At 44.8% G+C, this 25,335-nt stretch overlaps 1 protein-coding gene across 3 annotated transcripts in view; it reads left to right on the forward strand.

Annotated features, from left to right (window-relative positions):
• The first annotated feature begins 3,166 nt into the window (after window positions 1-3,166).
• Window positions 3,167-25,335, forward strand: part of LOC149356376 (uncharacterized) — a 31,894-nt gene continuing 9,725 nt past the window's right edge. The window contains exons 1-6 of one of the 3 annotated variants that reach the window (XM_089577769.1): window positions 3,167-3,262; window positions 3,476-3,595; window positions 5,272-5,364; window positions 8,704-8,947; window positions 19,916-20,104; window positions 22,812-22,890. In XM_089577769.1, the coding sequence (XP_089433895.1) occupies window positions 20,018-20,104; window positions 22,812-22,890 (166 nt within the window). In that variant the 5' untranslated portion in view covers window positions 3,167-3,262; window positions 3,476-3,595; window positions 5,272-5,364; window positions 8,704-8,947; window positions 19,916-20,017. Of the gene's footprint in view, window positions 3,263-3,475; window positions 3,596-5,271; window positions 5,365-8,703; window positions 8,948-17,192; window positions 17,222-19,915; window positions 20,105-22,811; window positions 22,891-25,335 lie in introns of those variants that run through there. The other 2 variants (XM_089577768.1, XM_089577770.1) reach the window with 2 other exon arrangements.

Raw genomic sequence — 25,335 nt, forward strand, 5'->3', positions numbered from 1 at the left:
AGGTGATCGATCACTGGAGGCACAGTCAGCTGACGTCCAAGAGGAACTGTTACTCCAGGGAAGGAAAATGTCAGGTCTAACGCTGAGCGAGACTGTACTCAGTCCTCTTTCTCTTTATGCCACGTGTGATGTCAGCGCGGCAGTTTTGAATGTTCATAAACCATATACGCCACGTGGGGGCAGCCGATTGAACTAGAAGCGATATGCCAGATTCTAGGGCACAGAAGTCAAAGCTGAAAGGCGGAACTGAAGCCCGTTACGGGACATAGGGACACGTGTTCCTCAAGCCAGTTTTTCTCCAACTAAACAACTATACGGGTTGACGCAATCATTGTTTCTGATTTTTCGGTAATTATACACGGCCTAACGAACGTAGTTCTGTGGCTGATTGGCATGCAAGAAATAAGAGAAATTCCACTTATTGCGTCGGGCGAAAACCGTTGCGCTCCGGCTGCAAAAGCGCCTGGTATGGCGGGGCGTCGGTGCAATTTGTGCCTACCAATTAATGTTCCATATAAGTGTGTCTGTGTGCCTAAGAGTACCGGACGTGCAAGCTATACGCTTCTGCCCGACATACTTCTTTTGTTACACCAGTTTAAGGGGCTGTGAGACACCGAGCACATTTACTCGCTCACATTGAATTGTGTTGTCATGAACACCTGAGCCAAACATTGCACTTCTACACGCAGCATAGAGCCCACAATTACGCGCGAAAATTTGCGAGCACTTTCTGGCGACATTCTCATGGTTGCACCCTCCTCTATCGCTCGCACATGAGAACATAAGTGCAGAGGTGGCTATACAGGTTAGATCATTTCAGGCGTCGGGCAGCTACCATCGCCGCGGTCAGTAAGGCGTGTCGCTCCAGTGGGTCAGGAAGCTCCGCCTCCGGCGGTGGGGGAGGAGGGCCGCATGAGCGTCCGGAAGGGGGGCAAGGGGGGCGGCCGCCCCCCCCCCCCTGGAATTACGGATATTATTTATGCACTAGTTCCTTTTTGGTGCTAACCTACCGCCGCCCCCATCCCCGGACATCGGGTGCCCCCTCCCCCCTGGAAAAAGTTCTGCGGAAGCACTTGGAGGGCCAGCTATGAGACCATGCAGTGACTCCAGGGCCGTCCTTCCAGCGTGCTGTACGTGACAAGAGGAGAGGGAAAGGAGCGAAGACGTTGACCTTCAAATTTTGTCTGTTGATACACAGCTTCTACAAAGCGCATAAAAAAATCCTTGTTGGAGAATATTCGTGCAGCAGCGTCCTTTACCGTCCCAAGCATACCGCGACTTTGTTAAAGTCCATTTCAGGCCCCTTTAAAATTGGAGTCGTCTGTGCTGTAAAGGGTACCTGCCCAGGGTCCGGACATTTTTGAAAAACAAGCCCACTGCATAGATGAGGCATCGAAGATAACCTCTGCAAAATAATAGAGCCATGCGCGCCCCGGAAAGCTGGAAATATTCAATTCAAAGCCCGCTCGTTCTTTCCTTCCACAAAAATGTCCCCGCACACTACTCTGAACCCGTTTGACGTCATGCGGGTTACTTTCGCCATCTTTCGCTAAAGGCATTCCATTAGTGCATCGTTGGTTGGGCGTAGCCTTGGCGTCGCGTCGTCTGCGAAACGCTTTCCGCAGCGCCTTTCATTTTGGCACATGCTATATATATACAAACTCGCATGAAGGAAAAAAAAAAAACTGCGGAGGGAGCGTACGGCGACAGCCTTGAACCCTAGTCATAAAAAGTAAAAAATAGTAAAACTGAGTGAGTCGGTCCGCCTCCCGCCGTGATCACGTCACGAGATAGCCCTCTGCGTGCTCGCTCCCTTCTGTTTTTTTTCTTCCATGCAAGCCCCCCAATACGAGGTTTTAGTTACTTGCGCAGTAGAGCCTTTCCCTCGATCGCTCGCCCACTTGATCACCGCTCCGCACACATACCGCTTATCCTTCGTTCATCTTGCCTACGCCTTGACTCCAAAGAACGACATGAGCTTAGGAATGGAGAAAAGACACAGACACACTGAACACAAACACATATGGAGAAAAGCAAACGGGCGGACCGGGTCTGCGCGTCGCCGCGTGTTTCGAACAGAACCGGCTTCCGCCCCTCCGGTCGTGAAACGATGGGGAGGCCTAAAAAAATGCAAAGGTGGCTCGCTAACTGCGGTCGACAAACACATGTATGAAAGGATGCGCTCGCTAAGAAGGTTAGGTGGACGAGCCGATCGCGCCTCTCGATCGCTCAGTGTGCGGAGAAAATGCAACGACGCTGTTTCGTCGTTGGATGCGCACGCAGCGACTGGCGAACCACGATCCGGCACACATTTCCAGGAGATTATGAGTTGAGTCGAGTCTGGCGCCAACGCATCGGCCTTGATACAACGGTAAAGAATGTGGTGGTTTGCGGAAGACACTTCGCTCCGGACGACTATATCCACGACCCAAGCAATTGGGGAGGGGAAGGACAGAGAAAAAAAAACGCGACGAAACACCGCGAGGAGACCCAAAGAGCAAAATAGAGGGGGCTTTGGGAGACCCGCTGCTCCCCCCCCCCCCCTCACCGCAACTAGAGGAGGAAGGGTGATTTTGCCTTGCGGAGCCTACTCGATCGACGAGGCGCAAGAGAGAAAAATCTCGAGGAGGAAACGGAAGGAGAGGGGGCTCACTCCAAGAGAGGTAGAGAGTATTTTGTACCAGAGGGTAGTCCGGGCCCTCTTATCCCAAGCGCGGCGCAACAACGGTGTCCTCGAACCCGTCCGCGGCAGCCGCGCTACGATGAAGGCGAAACGCAAAAGGCGACCGTGTGCTGTGTGACGTCGGTGCACGCTAAATCCCCAGGTGGCCTTAATTACTCAGCAGCCCTCAACTACAGCAGCTCTTTCTCTTTTTCACTCGCACCTCCGTCCCTTTCCACGGCGCTGTTCAGTTGTCCGTCGAGACAGGTACTGAGTATTTCACTTTTTCGAAACCAGTTTTTTTTTCGCTTGTTTGAATAGACCGCGTCTTTATCTTGCATTCAGCGCCACTACCCGGAATACACTCTGCTAGAGATACCATACTAGCAGAATGTATGGGCAAAAACAAACAGCGATCGCAGCGCCGCTGCCTTTGAAAAGCTTTGCTTCAAACACTAACCTTTTAGCATTGCTATTGTAGCTTTGCGTCATTTTCTCCAATAAAGGGACGAAGGCCCATGCAAGCGCCATTATTGCTGTTCTTGTGGTGTTTGGCGTTGCAGCTCGCTTCGGCCGTCCCTAGTATTGGCCTACCACAATGTAAGCGTCTGCAAAAGCAGTTTTGGTACTTCTTTCTTGGGGAACTGAATGTCTCGAAGCGCATTTTGGCTTAATTTTGCGTGCGAGATCGAGCGTCATGCGCTGCGCACAAACCGCTGCCTGTTATGCGCTCCTCGGCTTTTTTCTTTTTAGGCTTATCGAACTGGTCCTTGGATAGAGCCCGCTAACACTCCGCGGCATTTTTCTTTTCAGGCTCATCATACGCAAGCCGCTTCTGCCTGGGTTTGAGTCGGCGAGCGCTCCATAGCATTTTCTTTTCAGGCTAATGGAACGAAACCCGCTGGTTTGCCCTACTCGCTGTCTGCGAAAATCGTAAGTACGTTTTCTAGGCCTAACATGTGGCCATGGTTGAGGGCTGCGGAGTGATTTCGTCTACGTGGGGTTCTTTTCCTGGTGCTTATACGTATTGTGCGTTTTTATTGTAAATACTTTCAAAAATTTTCCCGCCTCAACCGCTCGATCGTTTGCGGTGAAACTGCGCACATAGCTTGCACAATATGGTAACTTTCGTATCGTAGCAAGTTTTACAACGGTACTTACTTAGTTGAGCCGTGCATGATGCGAAATCGTAGTTGTCTGCGTAGAGATCGTCGAACCAAAACCCGCAGACGCCGTTTTTTCGCTGAAGGGCGGCAGTGGTGCCATCTGTTTTCAGCAGTGAAAAGCGTCACGACAAGGCGCCGAGGTAGCCGAGGTGAGCGTTGCATGAAGCGCGTGCCTACACTGTACGCGTGCCCTTTGAATATGCCGTTTTTTCGGCCAACTGAGCGAAAAAAGATATCAGAACAACTGATTTAACGAGGCTTTACCTTTCAGGTGATGTTATTTGCAAAATCGCCGCGGCACTTTGTCGTGACGCTTTTCACTGCTGAAAACAGATGGCGCCACTGCCGCCTTTCAGCAAAAAAACGGCGTCTGCGAGTTTTGTTTCGACTATCTCTACGCAGACAACTACGATTTCGCATCATGCAGGGCTCAAATAAGTAAGTACCGTTGTAAAACTTGCTACGATACAAAAGTTACTGTATTGCGCAAACTCTGTGTGCAGTTTCACCGCAAACGATCGAGCGGTTGAGGCGGGAAAATTTTTGAAAGTCTCTACGATAAAAACGCACAATACGGTATTTCGCTGCATTTGGGCATTTCTAAATTTCGCCTCTATCGAAATGTGGCTTTCACGGTCGCGATCCGCTACATTGCCCTCTCATCTGCAACGTGGCGTCTGACATGCGACGAGGTCGAAAAGGCACGTGGGGACGCAGTTATAATTAATAAATAATGGTGGTTATTGCCGCAAGGGTATCGAGGCAAAATAGCGCCAGGGACATTGGGTGATCTCAGGATGAGAGATTTACAGCAAGTGATGAATAGAGTGAAGACTGGTGTAAAATTGCGTGCAATAATTGAACAACTTCAAAATTGTGCGCTGTTTATTTAGATAGCTCAAAATTCCGGGATCATAACTGTTCACTGTAAAGAGGCCAATAGTGGAACATCAATTTTCTTTAAAAAGTTAAGCGTTCTTGACAGCGGGATTACTGAATCCGGTGAAACGAAGAGCTTAGGGTGAAGTTGGGTGCACTAGTGTACATCTGGAATTTGTGCTCTCCGGTCGTTCTTGCATCGATTACACTCAATGGCTGTGCTCACATTTATCACATACAGGGCAGTGGTTTACATGAATAGATATGAGTGCGTCCAATGCTAATGGCCTGTCCTCAGTATTGTCCAAAGCCACTGAACAAAGCGTTTTTTAAGCTGTTCCTTCCAGTCACCTGCATAAGGCTTGATAATTGAGCACATGGGTTGTATGTTTCTTCATCCCTTGCACTTTGCCACATTTCAGTTATTTTGTGTTTAATGTGGCATCTGTTGTGAAGGTTAGGAGTGCGGGCAATATCCACAGGTCCCATATTTTGGACACAGATGTTGCCACCTTGTCAGCTTCATTTCTATTTTCTCGGGACCCAACAAAATGTTACTTGCAGGCCTTATTCAACGACTCCGCACTGTGTTGAAAGTGGCATGCATATTTTTCCCTGCACCCCAAAGGGCTGGAACAGCACTATGCAAGTCTGTGTGTATGACAGGTTTTGTTATTTTGTTTTCTGGAATCTTGTAATACAGCCATGAGGATTGCGAATGTTTCATCAATGAATCTGCTTTTGGATCCGTCGGTGTAAAACTCTTAACAATTGTGTTTTTCTTGAAAGGGCAGAAATTTCTGTTGAATAGCTTGCAGTGGGCTATTCCTCTGAGGAACAGTCAGCAACGATTTATCGCATTCAGTAAGCTGAAGAGACCATGGAACTGGTGCAATATTCATGCATTTAGTGGGGCAGCCATCAAGGGGCACATAAATTTGATTAGCTAGAGTTCTCACATATGTTAAGGCTGCTGGTAAGTTGGTTTTTCTCGCATACACCCTGAACAGGTGATCCCTGAGCAATTTGACCTTGAGGGTGTTCATCATTGATAGATATGTTTGCTGTTTCTATAGACTCCATGCATTAGTAACAATGTATAAGCTCTGAACTGGACTGGTTCTGAAGGCAAATGCACATTGATGAGCTTGATTGAGGAGTCATAAGGCGGATTCTCTTGTGGACTGGTACACTATGAATGCTTAGTCTCTATTCTTGAAAGAACCAGACTGCGGTACAGTCCAAGCAGGCGTTTTGTATCGGTAGCCCAGGATGAGCATGACAGTGTTTTTAAAATAGTCATTGTTTTTATGTCTTTCATGCATTTGCCGCAATCTGTTTGTGTCTTGCACTCTTCAAGATAACATCTCTCATGATGCCACGTCAAGTTGTGTCATGTACTTTTCAAGATAAAAAAGAGGCAGAACCACTTCTATTAAATGCATACTAGTAATGGCTTCTGGTCAAGACTACTGGTCTATAATTTGTAACAGCTGAGGATCTTTTTCTTGTTTTAGAATGTCACCACTGTCTTCTTAATAGCTTTTCTTTTTCTGGTTCTTTTATTTCGTCATTTCTCTGTCGGACTGTATGGATTTTTGTTGATGCACCTCTTTCAATGATTTTGTTGGCAGATGTGTGTTTACTGATAGTTTCGAAGTTTGCAACTTGAATGCAGTTTGCATTATTCACCGCGAGCGGTGCTGCAGTTTGTATACACCTGAACTTTGGCCCCAAGAAACTGTCATTTTTTGATGGATCCTATGGGAAGTTATGCAACTGCTAATATCGAAGAGCTCTGGCTATGATAAGTGAGTCAACAGTGCCGTGCGAGTTCTAGCGCATTGCATAATGTGCACGAAGCCCACAACAGAGGTCCTGAGCCACCAGTCCATGAGCATGGCCGATAACCAGCTCCAATTTTTTGTTCTTCAAAGTGGTGGTCAATAGAAGCGGTTACGAAGGCATCCGGCCGTGGCGAATGTGCCAGCATTTTGTGTGCCACATGGTAGCACCACCATCCCCTCTCCAGCACGTTGGGAGCTCTGGTAGCTTAATTGAAGAGCCGCCATGGAAAGCCAGGGGCACTCTTGTTAGTCAAGGAGTAAAGAAAGGAAAGGAATGTGGCTGATGAGGGACGCTCCTCAGGACTCGTGTGTGCCTGTCAGCATCAGCCATCTTAGAATGTGGTACACTTTTCTTACAATGCGTTTCTTGCTTACATCGACTCTTTATGATGAGATAATCTGTTAATTCTTTTTTTTTTACTAATACCATCTTTTTTTAAGCACCACATGGTTTTAATGCATGTGTCCTTTATGTCTTTCTATGCGGCTCCTCGAAGTTGCCGGTATTCTGTTGCTCCAAAATGTAAGCATTGGCGTCATGTTAACGACATGTGCTCTAGGTGTGTATAAGCTGCTAGTGAGGCTATATTCGTGCAGTAAGCTTTGGATCAACCTGCTTTGCAGGTTTGTACAAAATGGGCTCTACCTTGTGGGTTTCTGCAGAATTCATCGGTCAGGACCTTGCCCACCGGTGCTAAGACATGACTGCTAGTTTTATGCAAGAAATTTTAAAAAAATTTTGACTTCCTTAGTTTTATAGTTTGTAGCTTTGTAACATAGCTGGTGTTAATTCTAAATAACTGCTATAAATATTCACTTCTTTCACTTTTTGTTCCAAAAGTAAGTTTTCTTCACCGTTGAACTGCTCCAAAACATTTTCCTGCCCCAAAATTGCTTCAAATGCTACTTTGGCTGTTGAACCCCTGATACTGTAATGAGCTCCTGTTTTCCCAAGATTGTCTGCTCAATAGCCTAACTGGTTTGCTTTCTTTTTCTAGCTGTTCTCATTTTATTCTGGCAGAGTCATTAGACTCGAATGGACTTTTATTCCCCACTACAGCCCACCAGAGTGTAGGGAGAGTACGCAGGAGCCTATACAGTGCACCCTCACGCTTGTCTCAACCACTCGGGTGGAATGCTACGTTGCATATGTTGGTGCCATGTGCTTCAAGCTGCTGGTTTCAGAGCATCCAGCCTCTGGGTGCAGGAGGAGTATATTGACTTCGTGGCTTGATAGCCAATATTGTCATTTGTTGAGTGTTCCGTTTGCTGACACAGGCAGTATTTCTAACAAGCAAAAGAAACGTTAACTTTGTGCTGTGTTACAATGGACACTGCGTATGCTGCATTGTTGCTTCTGGGGTCAGTGAATAGTAGTTCTGGCTAGAAATGCAGTGCTGAGAAGGTGGCAGTTACCATAATTAGGCTGAATAGGTTCATGGATGTTTAACGTTCCAAAGCGACTCAGGTAATAAGAGGCTTAATGAGCACTTGCGGGCCAATAGGAAGTGGCAGGGAACAGAAAGATTGCACAACAAAGGCAGTGCACATAAAATATCGTCAGAGGCAACTTGAAATATAAGTAAGGCAGATGGACTGGGCCAAGTGAACAGTGACGGTGCACTTTCGTCGCTTTCAGCCAGGGCTGTTTTGTGTTGTGAGCCCCTCTTGGTAAGCCATTGGAGGGCATGGCTGGAGCAGGTGGGGATTTTGACCTCAATTAGTGCAAATACCAGGAAGAAGGAGAAGATGAAGGCAAATATGCATGCCCATGTTCGTCTTCGTCTTTTCCTTCGTCCTGTTTGCACTAAGCAGCATGAATGCTGTGTCAAAACATGAACCAGCTCAAAAGATGACAACTCTTTTAAATGCGAATATTTTTTTGCAGTAGTGTGAAGAATGTTGAGAGTTTTCGATTGTTTTTTAAGGCAGTTTTATGATCATAAGTGCTGCTTTTCGCTCTTGAACAAAAAGTCTGCACAATAAAGGCAGCCCACGTAGAGACGGGTGGATTTTACTTAGTATGTGTTGGTTAGGATATGTGTTTGTCTGCAGCAGTCTTCAGGCCATCAACTGCTGCCTGTTTAAGCTTTTGTGTCGAGGAGGCTAGCATCTTCTTGCTTGTGATCTCGTATTGTCCGGATGGCAGCCACTTCGGCATCCAGGGAACCAGCCGGCTGGCCCACTACTATCTCGTGTGCGACGACTCCAACTTCAGTGCGGATGATCTTCAGAAGCTGAGCTTCTACCTCTGCCACACGAGTCATCCAGTGGCAGTGTGGACGCGGTGACTACCAGCCACTACGTGGAGGCCATCAAGGTGTTTGAGCCGCTGCAGACGTCCATGTACTTCGTTGAGGGAGGGGCTTTTCCGTCGTGCCTGCATTGTTCCGGTGAGTCTGGTGGCGTACCACTGACGCCAAACTCAACAATTCTGGACATAAGCATTTTTGAACGGGAAAGAGCTTATGAGCGAAATTTTACGCAATCTCTCGTCGGCAGGCTTGCATCCTAAGCAGCACACATGATCAACCCAATATTGGAAATGTATTGGAATGTATATTGGAAAACTGCCATTCATGATCTGAGAGAACCTGCCATGTGCGCCCCGCCCTATTCATATTCTTCTGGTTATTTCCCTCTCATGATCCAGATCAGCGGCCACTACCTGCCCTAAGTAGACATATTCTCTTACTACGTCCAATACCTCGCTACCAACTGCGAACTGCTGTTCCCTTGCTAGGCGGTTGAACATTACTTTGGTTAATTTCTAGCCCCACCGTTCTGCTCTGCCTAACTCATTGATCACGCTTTACAGTTCATGTCCTAAGTCGCTTAGCAAGGCAATGTCATCAGCGAATCACAAATTACTTTAGGTATTCTCCAGTAACTCTTATCCCCAACTCTTCCCATTTCAGGCCCCGGAATACCTCCTGTAAGCAGGCGGTGAATAGCATTGGCGAGATTGTGTCTCCCTGCCTGACACGTTTGCATATTGGAATTTTATTGCTGATTTTATGGAGGACTATAGTAGCTGTTCAGTTATAAATATCTTCCAATATTTTCACATGACACTCTTCCACACCCTCATTCTGCAATGCCTGCAGACAGCTGAGGTTTCGACTGAGTCAAATGCTCTTTCGTAATCAATGAAGGCTATATATAGGGGTTGGTTATATTCTGTACATTTCTCTATCACCTGATTGAAACTGTGTGCATATGGTATATTGCCAAGTATCCTTTACGAAAGCCTGCCTGATCATTCGGTTGAATAAAGTCTAAGGTTGTCCTGACTCTATTAGTGATTACCGTAGTAAATACCTTGTAGGCAATGGACAGGTATATCATTATATCGAGGTTTGGCTGTAGTGGAAGCTTTGTGAAGGAGCTAGTTATTGATGAAAAATGTGTTCTTCTACACCACTGAACTAAGTATTCACGATGTTCATTAGTGAACATGGACATATGATTGGTGAGAAGGTGTGGTGGTGAGTTTATTTACAAAAAGTGTTGTGCTGGCTCATATGTAAGGAGGACTTGAGGCTTGGTCGTCTTCTTTTGGGAGCCTGTCGATTGGTTGATGACCGATTACAGGCCAGAGCAACAGCGGATTTCATCTTGATCAGCTGCACAAAGAACAAATATGCGTTTATCACCTTTAGTAAATATTTCATTTTACTAACAGCTTTTTTACATAGTATGCAATTGTAGAAAAGAAAGTTGATTTCAATAAATGTGCTGATTTTTGCTTGCTGGCTTGTTACAAATTGTGCCAAGCTTTAAGAAATGACAGGACACTCTTCTGAGATATGGCTAGTTCAGCACTTGTGTGGACAGTGAGAGGAAATTTTTTAATTATGGCTGATTTTCTGATTGAAAAGGTAAAATGGCCATTTATCATTTACTTGAGCATATAAAATTTCACTGTAAAAATTGTAAAGCATGTTGAGAAATGTTCATCTAAGCTTTTTTCACACTAACCTTAGCAGGGCTGGTTTATTTAGCTTTGCCGTGGTGCAGTGCTTGCAGTTTTTTCATTTCTAGAAGCATTACAGTCTTGATGACAGGGCCACAGCTGATGTTAATTTCGGCTGTTGTACAAATTCATAATACCTTGGCCACACTGCATCGTGTACAATGTGGAGAATTCCCAAATTGCAGACATTTCATGTACCTATGCCTGAAACGCTGTTTCATGATCACGAAATGACAATCCTTGTATGTGGAGCATGTGAAAGAAGGCTTGGAGTAGGCTACTTTTGTTCGAATGAACAAATATTGGAAAAAAAAAAGAAACTACGAAAAAATTCTCCTGTTTTGTATCTTACACCTTTGTGACAGTGCTTTGTAGATCCTTCGAATTTAGAAGTGAGTACTAATGTGGTATTCTACTTCGGCTTTAAACTGAATAGCAATACTTGAAAACCTCCAGTAGCTCTGAAAGCTTCGGAAGAGGTTTTGCTGAGGGTGAATGTTTAATTCAGGTTTTACTGTAGAATATAATGGATTCCCCTAAAGCGCGACGACAAGGCGTCGAGGCATTGTGGTGAGCGTTTTGACATTGCGTTTCTTTCTTGCTTCTCAAGCTGGCACTGCCCACAGTGCCTACGAATATTTGCTGTGTTAAGCTAGTGCTAAACGCTAGCGATGTTCTTGTTCCACCCTGTAGTACTTGGCGTGGCGAATTCACCGACAGCGGCAGTGTTTGCCATTAGGTTTGCGTCACAAACTTTGTCGCCCGCTGACCGATATTTGCTTGTATTGTTAATGCCTCAAAGAAAGATATTTTCTTTAAGAGCCATAGCTGAAGCGGATGCAGACGCTGGATGCGCCAAAGACTGAACACAGGCTTTAAACTTGAAAGTTAGCTATCAGTATGTTATGAAATGAAAACCAGCTTGCACATCTTGTCACCCTTACTGCAAAGGTGTTCATGGCCATTGAAACACCTGTAAAGGATATATGCCGTGTAGCGTAAGCGGTGCTTTTTGCTCTGTGCCTGGTTAGTAGTCTGGCTGGCTGCCGTGACTCATTTTTATTCGCGGAATTACTCAAAGTCAATGTTAATCTGTCAAAAAATTTGTGAAGCCGCTGACTGCAATTTGCTGGCAGCCCTGTTGTGCAAGTCAGTATTTTTCATATTTTGATCTAGTGACTAAGATCAAATTCGCACGCAATAGGGCATTCAGAAATGCCCGCTCAAGTAGTTCGCTGAAAGTTGGCTCAGGGCAGCAACTGAAGGCCTGGATTTAGAAGTGAATAATGTGGTATTCGAGTTCGGCTTTAAAGTGAATAGCAAAACATTAAAACCGCTAATAGGTCTTAAAGCTACGGTCGAGGCTTTGCTGAGGGCAAATGTTTATTTCAGGTTTGGCTGTAGCTTGAACTAAGCACTGAATTTTGCAGTGCGGTGACGGGTAGAATCTGCAATTCATAAAATATTGGCTTTGACTGGGTTTTAAAGTGCATTTTTAATGATACGTATTGCTTTTTTCTGTAACCTAAAAAGAATGTTAACATTAGTTTGTGTGGTAGTGCCCCAGATCAGAAAACAGTAGCTCAGCATGAAAAAAAAAACAATGAATGTTGCGAGGAGGGAATAATATGGCTTTTGTCTTGGAGGTATTAAAAAGTCAGTGAATTTTAATGCTGCAGTTGTTTAACAAATTGAGTACCTTATTAGCTTTGGCTTGCAGTTCGGGTAAAGATGGGCTGGAAAAAAGTAAGGTAGTGTCATCGGCTTAAATTATGAAGTGGCTATTTGAGTCGATCTTAACTATGTCATTAATGTAGATGTTCAAAAATAGGAAACATGGAATACTGCCCTGCGGGATACCGCAACGGACCGTTCTCAGTTCAGACTTAAAATCACTAATCTGTACCTGTTGCTGGCGATTCCACAAGTAGCTCTTCAGAAGGATTAAAAAGGTACCGCGAAATCCGTAATATTCTAGTTTTTCAGTAAGAGTTTTTTGGGTAATTCAGTTGAATGCCTTCGAAAAGTCAATAAATTACGCAAGCATGTACTCTTTACGCTTAAAGCCTTCCAAAATTAATTCTTTCTGGAAGAGCAGTGCACTTTCTGTAGACCGTTTTTTTGTGAATCCGAACTGATAGTGTGTAATGACATTATGTTTGTTTAGAAAGCTGCCTATTCTCTCAGAAATAATTTTTCGATGCCCTTAGAAAAAACTGGAAGAATTAATATTGGCCTGTAGTTAAACATGCAGCCTGTATTGCCCCCTTTGAAAATAACGGAAACTTTATCAACCTTTAGTCTATCAGAGAAAATGCCTGTTAAAAATATTAAATTAATTAAATGCGTTCTAATAGGGCTTATTACGAGAAGCAGATGCTTTATCGGAGCTATCTAGAATCCGTCACCATTGCAGCTTCTGCTGTTCCCAAGGAACAAAAATGTAGAAATATAGTTTGAACTTTCGCCGTGGTTTCTGGTGACAAGAAAGCACTGTCGCATAAGCTGCATTTCATTAAGTCCATTGAATGCGTGTCATGTGCAGTGCTTGAGATGGAGACGAAATACTCGTAGAAGGTGGTGGCTAACTCGTCACCCGTGACAGATTTTTTATCGATAGTCATTGTGGAGAGAAGGGTGTCTTTGGTTCAGCTAGGATTTATCAAGGAATTCGCTTCCAAGGGACATGTATCTGTTTTACAGCGTTGGCCGTTAGATTTTCAAAATAAGATGCCCTCCTTTTGCGGAGTAGTGGATTTGTTTTATTTCTGCGCCGCTTAACAGCTTTAAGGTCATCAGAGCTTTTTGTTTTTATGTAGGGTTCATACATGTGATTTTTGTCACTGACGGCTTTTATACACTCTACATTAACCTATGGCTTTCGGGCGTTCCGAGGCAGGAGATTTTCTACGAAGGGAAAGCAGCGGAAATGAATACTTTTAAACTTTTCATTGAAGGCTATATATATGCTATGTCGGCAATGCCGCTGAGCAATACATTTTCCCACTCTGTTTTAGATATTTCAGTACTAAACTGCTGCAGAGTACGATCATTTATGTTTCGACACCTAATGGAAACCTAATTGGCACGCAAGGTGCCCAGCCCCACGGCTGCTCATTCTTGCTCCCCACGCAGAAATACGCGAGGAGGTTTCCTGCAAAACCACATTGGTTGGTTGGTTTATGGGGTTTAACGTCCCAAAGCGACTGAGGCTATGAGAGACGCCGTAGTGGAGGGCTCCGGAAATTTCGACCACCTGGGGTTCTTTAACGTGCACTGACATCGCACAGTACACGGGCCTCGAATTTCTCCTCCAAAGAAATTCAACCGCCGCGGCCGGGATCGAACCCGCGTCTTTCGGGCCAGCAGCCGAGCACCATAGCCACTGAGCCACCGCGACGGCCTGCAAAACCACATTCAGTCTTGTATATTTCACGAAAAGATAAATCATAAGCCATTCAAACATATTGCTCCGAGCCAGCACATTTGAAGAGGTGATCATAAATACGGCCCTAAAAGGGACCGATGAAGAAACAATGCGGGCACGACCGCTTTCGTACTCTGTTAGACTCCATACAGCAGCATTCCGCCGGCAGCTCGATGAGGGCTAGCTCAGGCTTTTTTTTTCTTAAATCCCGCGTTTTTGTTCTATCTTACCACGAATACCCCAGAAGAAACCGATGTCGGTAGCGTGCTGTCGCTCCTGCTTTCCATTCCTGCCACGGTCAAGTGGGACATACAGCGGTAGTCTGCGGGCAGGTATTGCCCGGCGTACACCTGCATAAAGCTCACATATCACTGCATCAGCACTCGCGTCGGCCCACGTGGTACCTCCAATGGTTTTATGTAGAGAGCCCCATTCGGGATAGCCCAGATTTTCTTGCATGCGGCCACAGTTGTGTTACATCCACCTTCTAGTAGCCAAGAATGGCCGTTCTTTTACGTGAAAGCGAAACAGGTATTTTGTATTGGGGACAAGCGTGCTGGTGCTCCCAGAAACTGCAGGAAAAAAATCAGTCACACACGCGTGTTGGTGATTTGGAGCAGATGCATTCGGGACAATTTTTTGGCAATAGGAGACCGGAAAAATTAATAAAATGCTTTTCACAATACTGAGTCAAGCAGGTACTAAAGAAGTGCATGGAAATAAAAACGTGGCATGCAGCGGTAGCCCGTTCATGGCAGCGGCTGGAACAGACGGCCCCGGTCTTTCTGCCAAATGATGCCCTGAGAGTTAACCAGTTATACCAGCTAAAAATTGCCACATGTATTAGAAGTGAAATAACGAGATTTATGTAGGCTTTCCGACTGCCACTTGCCCAGCATTACATGGCAAACATGAGACAAGCTTCTTGAAGCTGTCGGCCAGAAGATCGAGTGATGGTACGCTCACACTGATTGGTTTCTTCGCTGGCTTTCTAAAGACCCGCCCCATCTTTCCTTGATATCTTGCAGCAGTGTAGATCTCTTGGCAGCTTTAAATTGGCCTTCAAAACTTACATGCTATCTTAATCACCGTCATAAGTATTTTCTTTGCCTTTCGTCATGCCAAAAAAATTACATGTTTGAAAACGTGAAAAAATATGTTGATGTTTTTATTAACGTTTATGCTTGTTACCACTTATAATGTGCTCATCACATGTACTTGCTGACCAGTCTATGGGCGACAGGGCTCTCTTTAGGCAGAGAGCGTCCCCTTTTTGTCCTCTTATACAAGACCGAATTGTATTTCAAGCAATGTTCTAAATAGATGCATACAAAAATATTCAACTGTTGATTGCTACTAATATGCCTAGACGGTATGAAAGGAGACACGACTTTAGCAATTTATGAAAGCAGCAACAAAAGATTGATGACTGATTATGCGCCAATTTATATACTACCCGTCTTTTCAAAACAACTTGAAAATCTCATTGCTTTGTGCCAAATCAAGTGTATAGATTACAAATTACATCTTTAGCAACAAAGACTTTATATTAGTAAAGCCTCATCTGTATAATCAGTGTATTATTGATGCTAAAAGCAGAAATAGTTGAAAAAAATTGGCAGCGCTTTATTTAGGCTAGGCGCATTCTTTGAGTTAGTCGAGTCTTCCATTGCGTAGAACCATAAAATTTTTTGACAAGTTATGATCCTATGGCATTCGTGCATAACTTTTTAGTGCACTTTGAATCACATCTATTTAAGACACGAAAGTGCTTATAACTACTCAACGAACAAGCTACTTGTTGCCAGTTTGCCATGTGCCACAGCAAACTATATTAGAACCCGTCCTTTTAACGGTATATGTGAAAGTAAGGTAGAATTTGATCACACATTTACATTTTTCCTTTAGCTGATGACAGTATCATCTTTTTTGCCGGTGGTAATGCAAAAGGCTCAAATTCTAAAATGGAACGGAATACTTGCTGAACTCTCAGGTTCGTCGCAATATCTTAAAATCAATATCAACGAAGCCAAAGTAATATTTCAAGCCAGAAATACACGATTAAGATAATCCGCATTATAAATTTCTGTGGCAAAACTTTGGACTCTCCGAAGAAATGCAAATTCTGGCTGTACATATTTGCAGTGATTAGACCTAAAACACTTACGTTATTCCCATTTCTAAAAAGCTGGCACTGTATTTGGCTGTCGAATGCTCCTGCCTAAAAAAATTCTCCTAATATATTATGACCTTGTTTTCTCACAGATAAATTATTGCAACCCACCAGTCTGGGCTAATGTATGCAGTGTGTGCAGTACAGTACCCTGTGCCCATAGAAAACAAAGAAGTGGCGCAAGCTGTAAGGATTGAGCTGCTAGCCGACATAAAGGTAAAACAGCAAAATATGTCTTAATCACCCCACTGAAAAACTTGTATGCGATGAAACTGTATTTCACAGCAGCAAGCGGATATCACAGTGGTCTGGTTCATCGAAAACTGGCCGATACTGGTCCGACACCAGTTTTACCGGCTCCCGTTTACAGCTCATACCTGAGAGGCCAGTTTAATTCGGTGCTTAAACAAGTTGGTCATCGTCATTTCTATTCCTTTAATTTCACCTGAATAGTGCATGTCGAGCTAGATGGTTTTTCATCACGCAGGAAAACAGTGCAAACTTCAGAACGACAGCGAAAGGGAAAATAAGCGCCAGTATCTCGTCTTCTCTTTCCGTGTCGTTATCAAGTCTGCGCTGTTTTCCTTTGCACTGGCACTTGTAGGAAGATTCGATAGGAGGGAGTGAGCGGGGCTGCAAAGCACTCATACGGAGAAGGGAAACAATAACCATCATCATCACTTTCAACCTAAGTACGTCCACTGCTGGGCACAAGCTTCTCCCATGACTCTCCAGTTAACCCTGTCCTTCGTCAGTAGCAGCCACTCTATCCCTGCAATCTTCTTAGTCTCCTCTGCCCATCTAACTTTCTGCCGCCCTCTGTTACGCTTGCCTTTTCTTTGAATCCATTCCATTACCCTTAAGGACCAGTGGTTATCTTGGTTTTGCATTACATGTCGTGCCCAAGCTAATTTTTTCCTCTTGATTACGACTAGGATGTGATTAGTCCGTGTTTTTTCCCTCATCCACTGTTCCCCCTTCTGGTCTCTTAACGTTACTTATCATTTATCTTTCAATATCTCGCTGCAGCCGCAACAGGAAAGCAGGATCTGCTGTCAGCGCAAGCTTCTGCAGCTGCGACCGCCCACCAGGTACTCCAACCATCAGTCCGAACACTAAGCAAAGATGGTTTCCGAGTTTCCGGAAGCAGTTTCATGGACAGAAGCTTGCAATCACTTTCTGCACAGTGTCTGTATATAACGCTGCTAAAGTGCACAGTTCGTTAAGCACAAAAAAACTAATACTTTATTTTGCTTTGTCAGCAAATACAGCGACGAGGTGGAACCAGCGATTTTGGAAGTTATGCTCTACCTGGCGATACCCAGAGGTGTCGCACCTCAGCCAGTACCTAGGAAGTAGAACGCCACTATTCCAGGATATTTATGAACAGCGCCTTCAAAATTTTGAATGATAATAGTTAGGTTATTGAAACAGGTGTAGGGGCGAACTTATGAAGTCTAGGGAGTCGAGAGTAGGAAGAGCGCAGCAGCTGGCAGGGCAGGGTTGATAAGAGGCAAGCGCTCGTGCAGTCTTCTTGGTTTCGTTTTCTTCTTATTCGAGCTGTTTTTCCAATACATGACAGAAACCAACTCTCTCAGATTTCCCTACTGTTAAGTTATAGGTGAGTTGTAGCGGTTGTCTTGCAGTGGACGCATTTGGGCATGTTATGATGGTGGCATTATTTACGCTTTGCCAGCCCGAAGCAAGACCACAAACTTAAGGTAGTTCCTAGGATGTCTGCTTTGCCTTTATACAGGTAGAGAATGACTAGCCACACTTTTGATACAATCGCCTTTTCTCAAGGGCTTTTTCATTTTTTGGTTAAAACATCAAAGATTGCTGATGAAAAACCGCAATGAGCGGCCCCTTTGTTTTGAGCGTGAGTGGGCTGGCACCAGTGCCTCTTATGCATAAACCACGAAGGCTTCTCATGAACTCTATCGCACAACAAGACTCACCTAAAATTCTTGAAGGGGCCACACGCTGTTAGTGACCGTGCCTCTGCCTGGGAATTGTGCAGCCCCCACGGGTAGGTGCAGATTGAAGTCGTTGTGCTGGACAGCAACGTCGGACCAGAACACTAGCCCTTTGACTGGGGTCGCTTTCCAATTAGTGCGCTATCAGAAGGGAAATGAAAAAAGAGAAAACTTTAGAATGACTCGCCACATAGAATAAATCGACAGTGTCCTATTTTTTGAAGAGATATCGGGGTGACGGACAGCCCAGAGGTATGCTAAAAAAGTAATATCCTGTATCATGATGCTCGAGGAATGTGAGGGAAGTCTAATTGTGTCATTGGGTAGGTGAGTGCATTTACGGACGAACCCGATGCAGCATCGTAGATGCTGCATCGGGGAAACAAATCTCGTCACCTGAAGAGTTCCCCAAAATGTGTAAACAGGAGGTGCTACCTCTGACGTGACCTCATTCGAAAAAAGAATTTCGCCAACATTGGGGTTCGGAACCAGGCACTCTTCGTGCCAGGCAGGCACGCAACGCATGTGCCACTCAAGGTCGTTGGTGCACGAGTGCTAGAAGGGCACGAACTGAAGGCGTTGTGGTCTGTACGGCGGTAAAGCTCGTTCGGGGATGCATTGATGTTAGACAATGATCGATTGAAAAGAACTTGGGGCTGTCATCCAATCGTCACGTGATATGTGTCACTGACAGCAGTTACTTGCTAAATAAGGGCTGACGCCATCCAAGGGTGAATTTTTAAGTGTCACGTGATGACGATGACTTGCCGAAAAAAAGCTGCTGATGTTCAAACGCTTTCGAATGCTTTCGCATTTCTCCAATGCAGCATACTGCAGCGCTCTCCAAGTTGTTTGGTCAGGTTTCTAAAAAATGTAGTGGCTTCGTTCGGCTGAGTTTCTTGCTTAGTGTCGAAATGACACCTGCCACATGATTACAGTGGTGCTCGGTGACTAGTACTACCCGCCATCGCACCTTTTTGTGAAAGTTATTCCGGATGTCTAGGGGCTCTCAACACAGCAGATAGCACAGCTCTCCTAATTGGGTAGCTGAACCAAACAGGTCGACAAACAGCAGAGTGCTTCCGTCGCTGACTCGATCGCTTTCTCATGCAAGATGCCCGGGCCCCACAACTGCTCATCTTTGTTCACAGTGCAGAGAAACACCGGAGGATGTTTCTTGGAAAACCACATGAAAATAGATAAAATAGATAAATGATTCATACAGAACGCTTCCATCTCGCCCATTTAAAGAGGTCAACAGAGATACGACCCTTGCTGCGGGCTCCTGATAAATACAGCTATCAAAGGTCAATACTACTCGTATGTAAACAGATACACGTTTTATTCTTGTACGATACCAAAGATGCAGCAAATCCATTCGTGTTAAACAATCTGTGAGAAGGCCTGTTTGAAACCATAAACCCTTCTAATCTTAAGAAGTGAGAATGTGGGCAGTAACATGCTGCAAGCAAGTTTTTTGGTGGTCATGCTATGCAGGTTTTCGGACTGATATAGGGCTGTGAAATTGATGTATTTCATAGTTGTTGATTGGTCAGTGCAGTGCAGTATAAAATCCTGCACAATACAGCTGCCAGTGATATTATGTAGATGACGCCCTCTTACCCGCACCATGCATTTGCACTGACATCTTCAATATTTCTTTGTTTGGTTTGTCTTCTCCAGTCTATATGTGCGCGCTTGTTGCATGCTTCTAGTTGACAGAAGGCCCTTCAGTTTTCATTGGTCTCCTAGCCTCTCTTGCTGTCACTATTGGTGATGCTGAGCTTGTTTTGCTCTTGCTCATTGCAGCCAGGGGATGAAAAATGACATAAATGTAGACATCAGCGACAAGACCAAACAACGTTTCATGTCCTCCACCTTCTCAATGACCGGTACGATGGAGAGATAGACATGAAGCAGAGAATCGACGAGAACATCCAAAAGTCAACTGCGGATGCGTTGACACTCGCAGAGCAGCTTGGAGTGGATTGTAAATTGGTGAGTGATTAGGCAGCATTATGGGCTTTGTGTCGCATAAAAGCTGTCAGCGTCATTGGCCGCGAGCGAAAAATCCACGAAAAATCTCCCGAGAAGCAGCCTTGATGGCATGTGGGCCATCTAGGTCACATGACCTTGCGCAGTCATCCCAACCTGCCCATTGAACAGACTGGCCACCGTGGCAGGTCAGTTAAGTGAGTGATTGGGGAGGACGGGTTGCTCAGGAAGAGCAGCCTGGGTCTCGCACGCCCCTCTGGTGGCAGCAGCTGTCATCACGGGCAGTGGTGCATCCCTTAACACTGCACCTGGAGTGATGTGAGAACAGCCAGCAATCTAAGAAGGTCGAGTGACCTATTCCGCATACATGGGCTATAACCCAGGTTATAGCCCATGGGTTCTTTGAAGTGCACTGACATCGCACAGTCCACGGGCCTCCTACAATTTCCCCTCTGTCGAAATACGACTGCCATGGCCGCGATCAAACCAGTGTCTTTCGGGCCAGCAGCCGAGCACCATAACCACTGAGCCACCGCGGCGGCTCTCCTTTGAGCATCAGAACTGAAAATTGGCCAAAGAGGCTTACAGAGCACCAAGCGGCTCACCACCACATCTCTGAGACCCAGGGGTGAGTGAACGTTAATGTGGGCATGACCGTAAGGGAATGGTTGTGAGCACGAGTATGTGAGTGTGAGTGGACATGAGTGTGAGTGCAAGTGAGGGGATGTGAGTCCGAGTTGCCGTGAGTGTGAGTGTGATTGAGCCACCCCTCACTGCGCCGAGGTATGGCATTACCAGAGGTATAATCACCGTTTAAGGTTTTCGCCTCCAAATATGAGGTTACTGGTCTTTCAGTTTTCCTTCCCATATATCGTTCACCAAGTTTTAATTGTGATATACTGCTGGTTTCAGGGTTGAACCAGTACCTAGGTCTTATGCCTGCTGAGGGCCAAATTGCGTAGAGGGTGCGTCAGCTGCTCTGAAACTTTCTCATTTTACTTTTCAAAACATTTAGCAGGTTGGCAAGATATTGTGTGTCTGAAGTGCAGTGATCAAAGCAAAACTGTCAAGTTTTCGGGTGAAATGACAAAGTTAAGGACTGCTTAAAGAGAAAGTGGGTATGTGATATAGCTGCAAATAAAGCATGAAGTGGACATAGTTCTCTTGTCCTTTCCTTTTTTGTGCTGTGAGCGCATCAACGGGTAATTCGTCCAGTTCCCAATCCACTGATCCTTAGTTCATTGACTTGGGTTGCAGACAGATTGTTTGTTTGCTATTTGAGACCCTCTGTAAAATGTGGGGCACCTCTTGCTGCTAGAGGGTCAATTTTGCACCTCAGGTGCCAGCTGGACTTTGCCAACTCACCCGTGCTCTTTTGAGCTGCGCCTTACCACAAAACAGGCTGCATTGAAAGATTGTAGGATCTGTGCAGTTTACAATGTTTTTGCCTGCTTCAAGTTGTGACATGGTACTACTTAGACACCGGTATACGTAATGCTATCCCAAGTAGACAGAAATATTGGGCACAGCTAGGGCTCTTCATTCCTGACCAGTCTTGGCAAGGTTGGCACGGGGTAAGTTGTTGAGTTTGAAGTGTAGCACCAGCATAGGATCAATGTGAAAGGCAACAACAAGGTGTGGTTACTGCATGGGCAATTGTTCTCTTCCAATAGTTCCAATGCCCTTTCTACTTATCATATTAACAACGTGTCTCTCAAAACTGTGTCGTCTTATAAATATCTGGGTGTTTACGTTTCTTGTAACCTGTCTTGGAAAACTCACATTGAATACATAGTAAATAACGCTGATCGCATGCTTGGGTATCTTCGCAGAAATTTCTCACGTTTGTTTAGCTCAATAAAATTATTACTTTATAAAACAATGGCACATTCCAAGTTGAAATATGCTGCATCGGTCTGGAACACTGGCATCGACTGACTCGTTACAGACTTGGAAGCAGTGCAGAACTGCGCTTGCCGTTTTATTCTTTCTAATTATCACCAAACAAGCACTGTAACCGCCATGAAATCAAGTTTGTCCCTACCACTTCTTTCGCACCGCAGGTAAATAGCTTCATTTTGTCTTTTTCATAAAATTTACCATAACAGCTTTCTCAAATGTTACTATCAAGACCATGTTACATATCAGCATGCATTAATCGCTGTCATAAAGTTGGAATCACACAAAATGTTTTCACGACTCATTTATGCCCCGAACTTGTGTCAGCTGGAATCTACTTCCCCATGATCGCACATCGCAGATATTTCTGATACTATTACATTTTTAATAATCATTAATGCTTCTCTCTGAGTGTATTTGTTTATTACTCTATAAAGCTTGCGTTTCGCTGTTTACACGCTGTTTTAATGTACCTCCACTGCATTTCTGTCATTGCCTGCCTGTGTTTGCACGTATTCCTGGTTTATCTTGTTTTCTCTCCTCCTTGTTGTTGCTGTATATGCTGAATTTTTATATGTATCCCACTGCCCTGTGTAATGCCTACAGGCCCTGAGGGTACAATAAATAATTAAGGGTGGTACATCTGTGTTCTTCAGTGCATACATAAGCAGGGGTCAGGGATTGCTCCTGGGCACATTTTGAAAGCCCGTGTGTGAGGCTGAACAGTTAGAAATACTTGTGTTTAAGCTTTCATGCAAACTGGAGATCAGCTGGCACAGACCAGGTGATGGGCTTTTCTTTTTCTTCACAGCATACAGAAATGGCAGTCCTGAACAGCTCATCTGCCCCACTGACAGCCAGGGAAACATCTGCAGTCAACTACCATTTGAGTGAGTCACCCAAAGCATGCAATAATTGCGATCGTCACTTGCTTGCACCAGTGTCATATTTGTATTTTAGATGAAGTGTTTTTGAATAGTTATGCTAGATGAGTTTCTTTTATCCTAGTGTACTTGTAACTGTATAAATATCCGAACGGTAAAGGTGATATAGAGTTGGAAGGAGAAAATGAATGATTGCCAAGATTTCGAAAACATACAGGAAAAGACAGAACAAACACTTTTTGGTATCATTATTATGTGAGAGGTGGCCAGAGGGACTGCTGTACATGTGTCGTGGTGACATCACTGTCATCCCATTTATTGTATCATCAGTTGACTGAATAATGTGCAACCATTCTAGTGCAAGTGCTAAGGGGTCAATCTGGATTTTGTGCACCATATTTTCTTTGTAGCCATTGAAAGCTTCTGGCCTGGCTGTGGTGTTGAAAAACATGGCAGAACATTTCAGAACAAAATTTCCCAGCATGGAAATGTTCCTGCTTGTTTGGTAGGCGTTGTCTGCAGGCCCCGACATTATAGATGCGATATTGACCCTATGCCACAAAGGTGATAGGAGGCATATAAATAAGTGAGGGAGACATGAAACTTAGTTTAAAGCTAATTCTCTTTATTTCCAAGGATGATGTTTTTTCTTGGCACCCTGGCCACAACTAGCCAGCTGTCATGGCCAGCCTTGAAGCGTCAAAAAACGCCAAGTAGTTCGACAATTTTGACAACAGTTTTCGAGAAGGTGGCCATTTTTATTTTAAACATACATGTCGAGCTTCATAAATCTGGTGGTAGCAGAAATTTGAAGAAATCTGAAGAATTTCTCCAGAATAAAACTGGCGATACCTTTCGCCGGTATTCTCTGGAAGCAGTGTTAGCATAGTTACAGTCTGCCTTTTCTAAGCATTTTAGAACTGTTGTATCGGTCGTGCTCATGTTCTGGTGAGTGAGTGTGTTGCATAGGACAGCTGCAGCTGGCTTTTATTCCAACGATGGATGTTGCCATGGGCTCCATGGCTCTCAAGAGCCTTTCATTTAAGCACTGTGTGGGCAGCCTACCACGGCTGTACAGATGTAACAAAAAGATTATGAAAAGTTCAGCAGTACAGGATATGATGATTAACTGAAACAGAACATAATTAGGGTGCCTGAAGTTTCTGCCAACGAAGTCAGGATAGCTTTTTTTTTTCTTTCTCCTCCTGTTCTGCTGTACTCGAGGGTAATAACTGGCTTTATTTACTTTCCTGAGAACTGCTGCAAGCAAGAGAGAGGACATCCTCCGGAAAACCTGCTTCCCTTAATCTGCGAATTTGTGTGCTGAAACGATCATTCCATGAATTCTCATACGACTTGTCTAATACAGAACTCAGGCAGGCAGCAGCAATGCTACCTTTGGTAAATTCTGCATGGAATTCAAGGAAGGATTTCCAGGTCTAGGAAGAAAAAACTCGCACTCAAGATCCTGCTTATAATGAACTGTGATATTCAGAAATTGTGGACATTCATATTCAGCTATATTTTGTTAGAGGTGAAAGACAATATATGTGTTCTGAGGTTTCAGTGTGTGTGTGTTACAAGAGCCCTAGGTGCTTTTCTTTATTTATTTGTTTTGTTCTTTCTTTATTCTTTAGTAGTGAACAGCAGGTGAACACACTTTATTTTTATTTGCTTTAAGTTCAGCTCCCTCTTGCATTCTGCTGTGCCAGTATTGTGCATCATTAGAGGCATCGCAAATGTCCATCTGGCTTTTCGGTAGTGATACCATGTGTCTAAAGAAGTATATTGAAAAGAAAGTGCTGCTTTTTTTTAATGACTGCTTAAATCTGTGTACAGTTGCAAAAGCATTGATGTGTATGTTCAAGGTACTCTATACGCTATTTACTAGGCTTTGCCTACCGTTGTTATTGTGGAGCTGTGGCATATATATACAGTTAAAAGGTGACTCCAGGAGTTTATTGACCTCCATGCATTTTGCTGAAATTTTTGCGGTGGGTTTTCCTTACTCTTCTGTCTTGTATGCAAGATTGCATAGCTTGGAAGCATTCTGTTTCAGTGGATTGGATTGTTGGATTGTTAAAACATTTATTTGGGGCCTGCAGTAGAACGCGCGCTCCGGACGGGGCCTACGTCGTCCTCTGGGCGCCGGTCGCTCGGCCTGGGTCCCCGCTCGCCGTTGCCGGCTCGCTGGGTCCCTGCCGGGCCAGCGCCTCGATGACCTGCTGGACGGCCCAAAGTTGTTCCTCTTGTTTGTCGCTCCCTGCGGCTGCTTCCAGTCGCGGCGGGATCCTCCCAGACTTAGCTTCTTCCTGGTACTTGCTGCAATTCCACAGAATGTGTGCGAAGCCGGCCGTCTCCGTTCGGCAGACTCGGCATTTGTCTGTCGGGTGCGTCTCGGGATACATTCTGTGCAACAGCGACGGGCTGGGGAGTGAGCCCGTCTGTAGC

The sequence above is a fragment of the Amblyomma mixtum genome, chromosome 3 (genome assembly GCF_055824585.1).
Source record: "Amblyomma mixtum isolate Tamu chromosome 3, ASM5582458v1, whole genome shotgun sequence".
NCBI classification, from domain to species: domain Eukaryota; kingdom Metazoa; phylum Arthropoda; class Arachnida; order Ixodida; family Ixodidae; genus Amblyomma; species Amblyomma mixtum.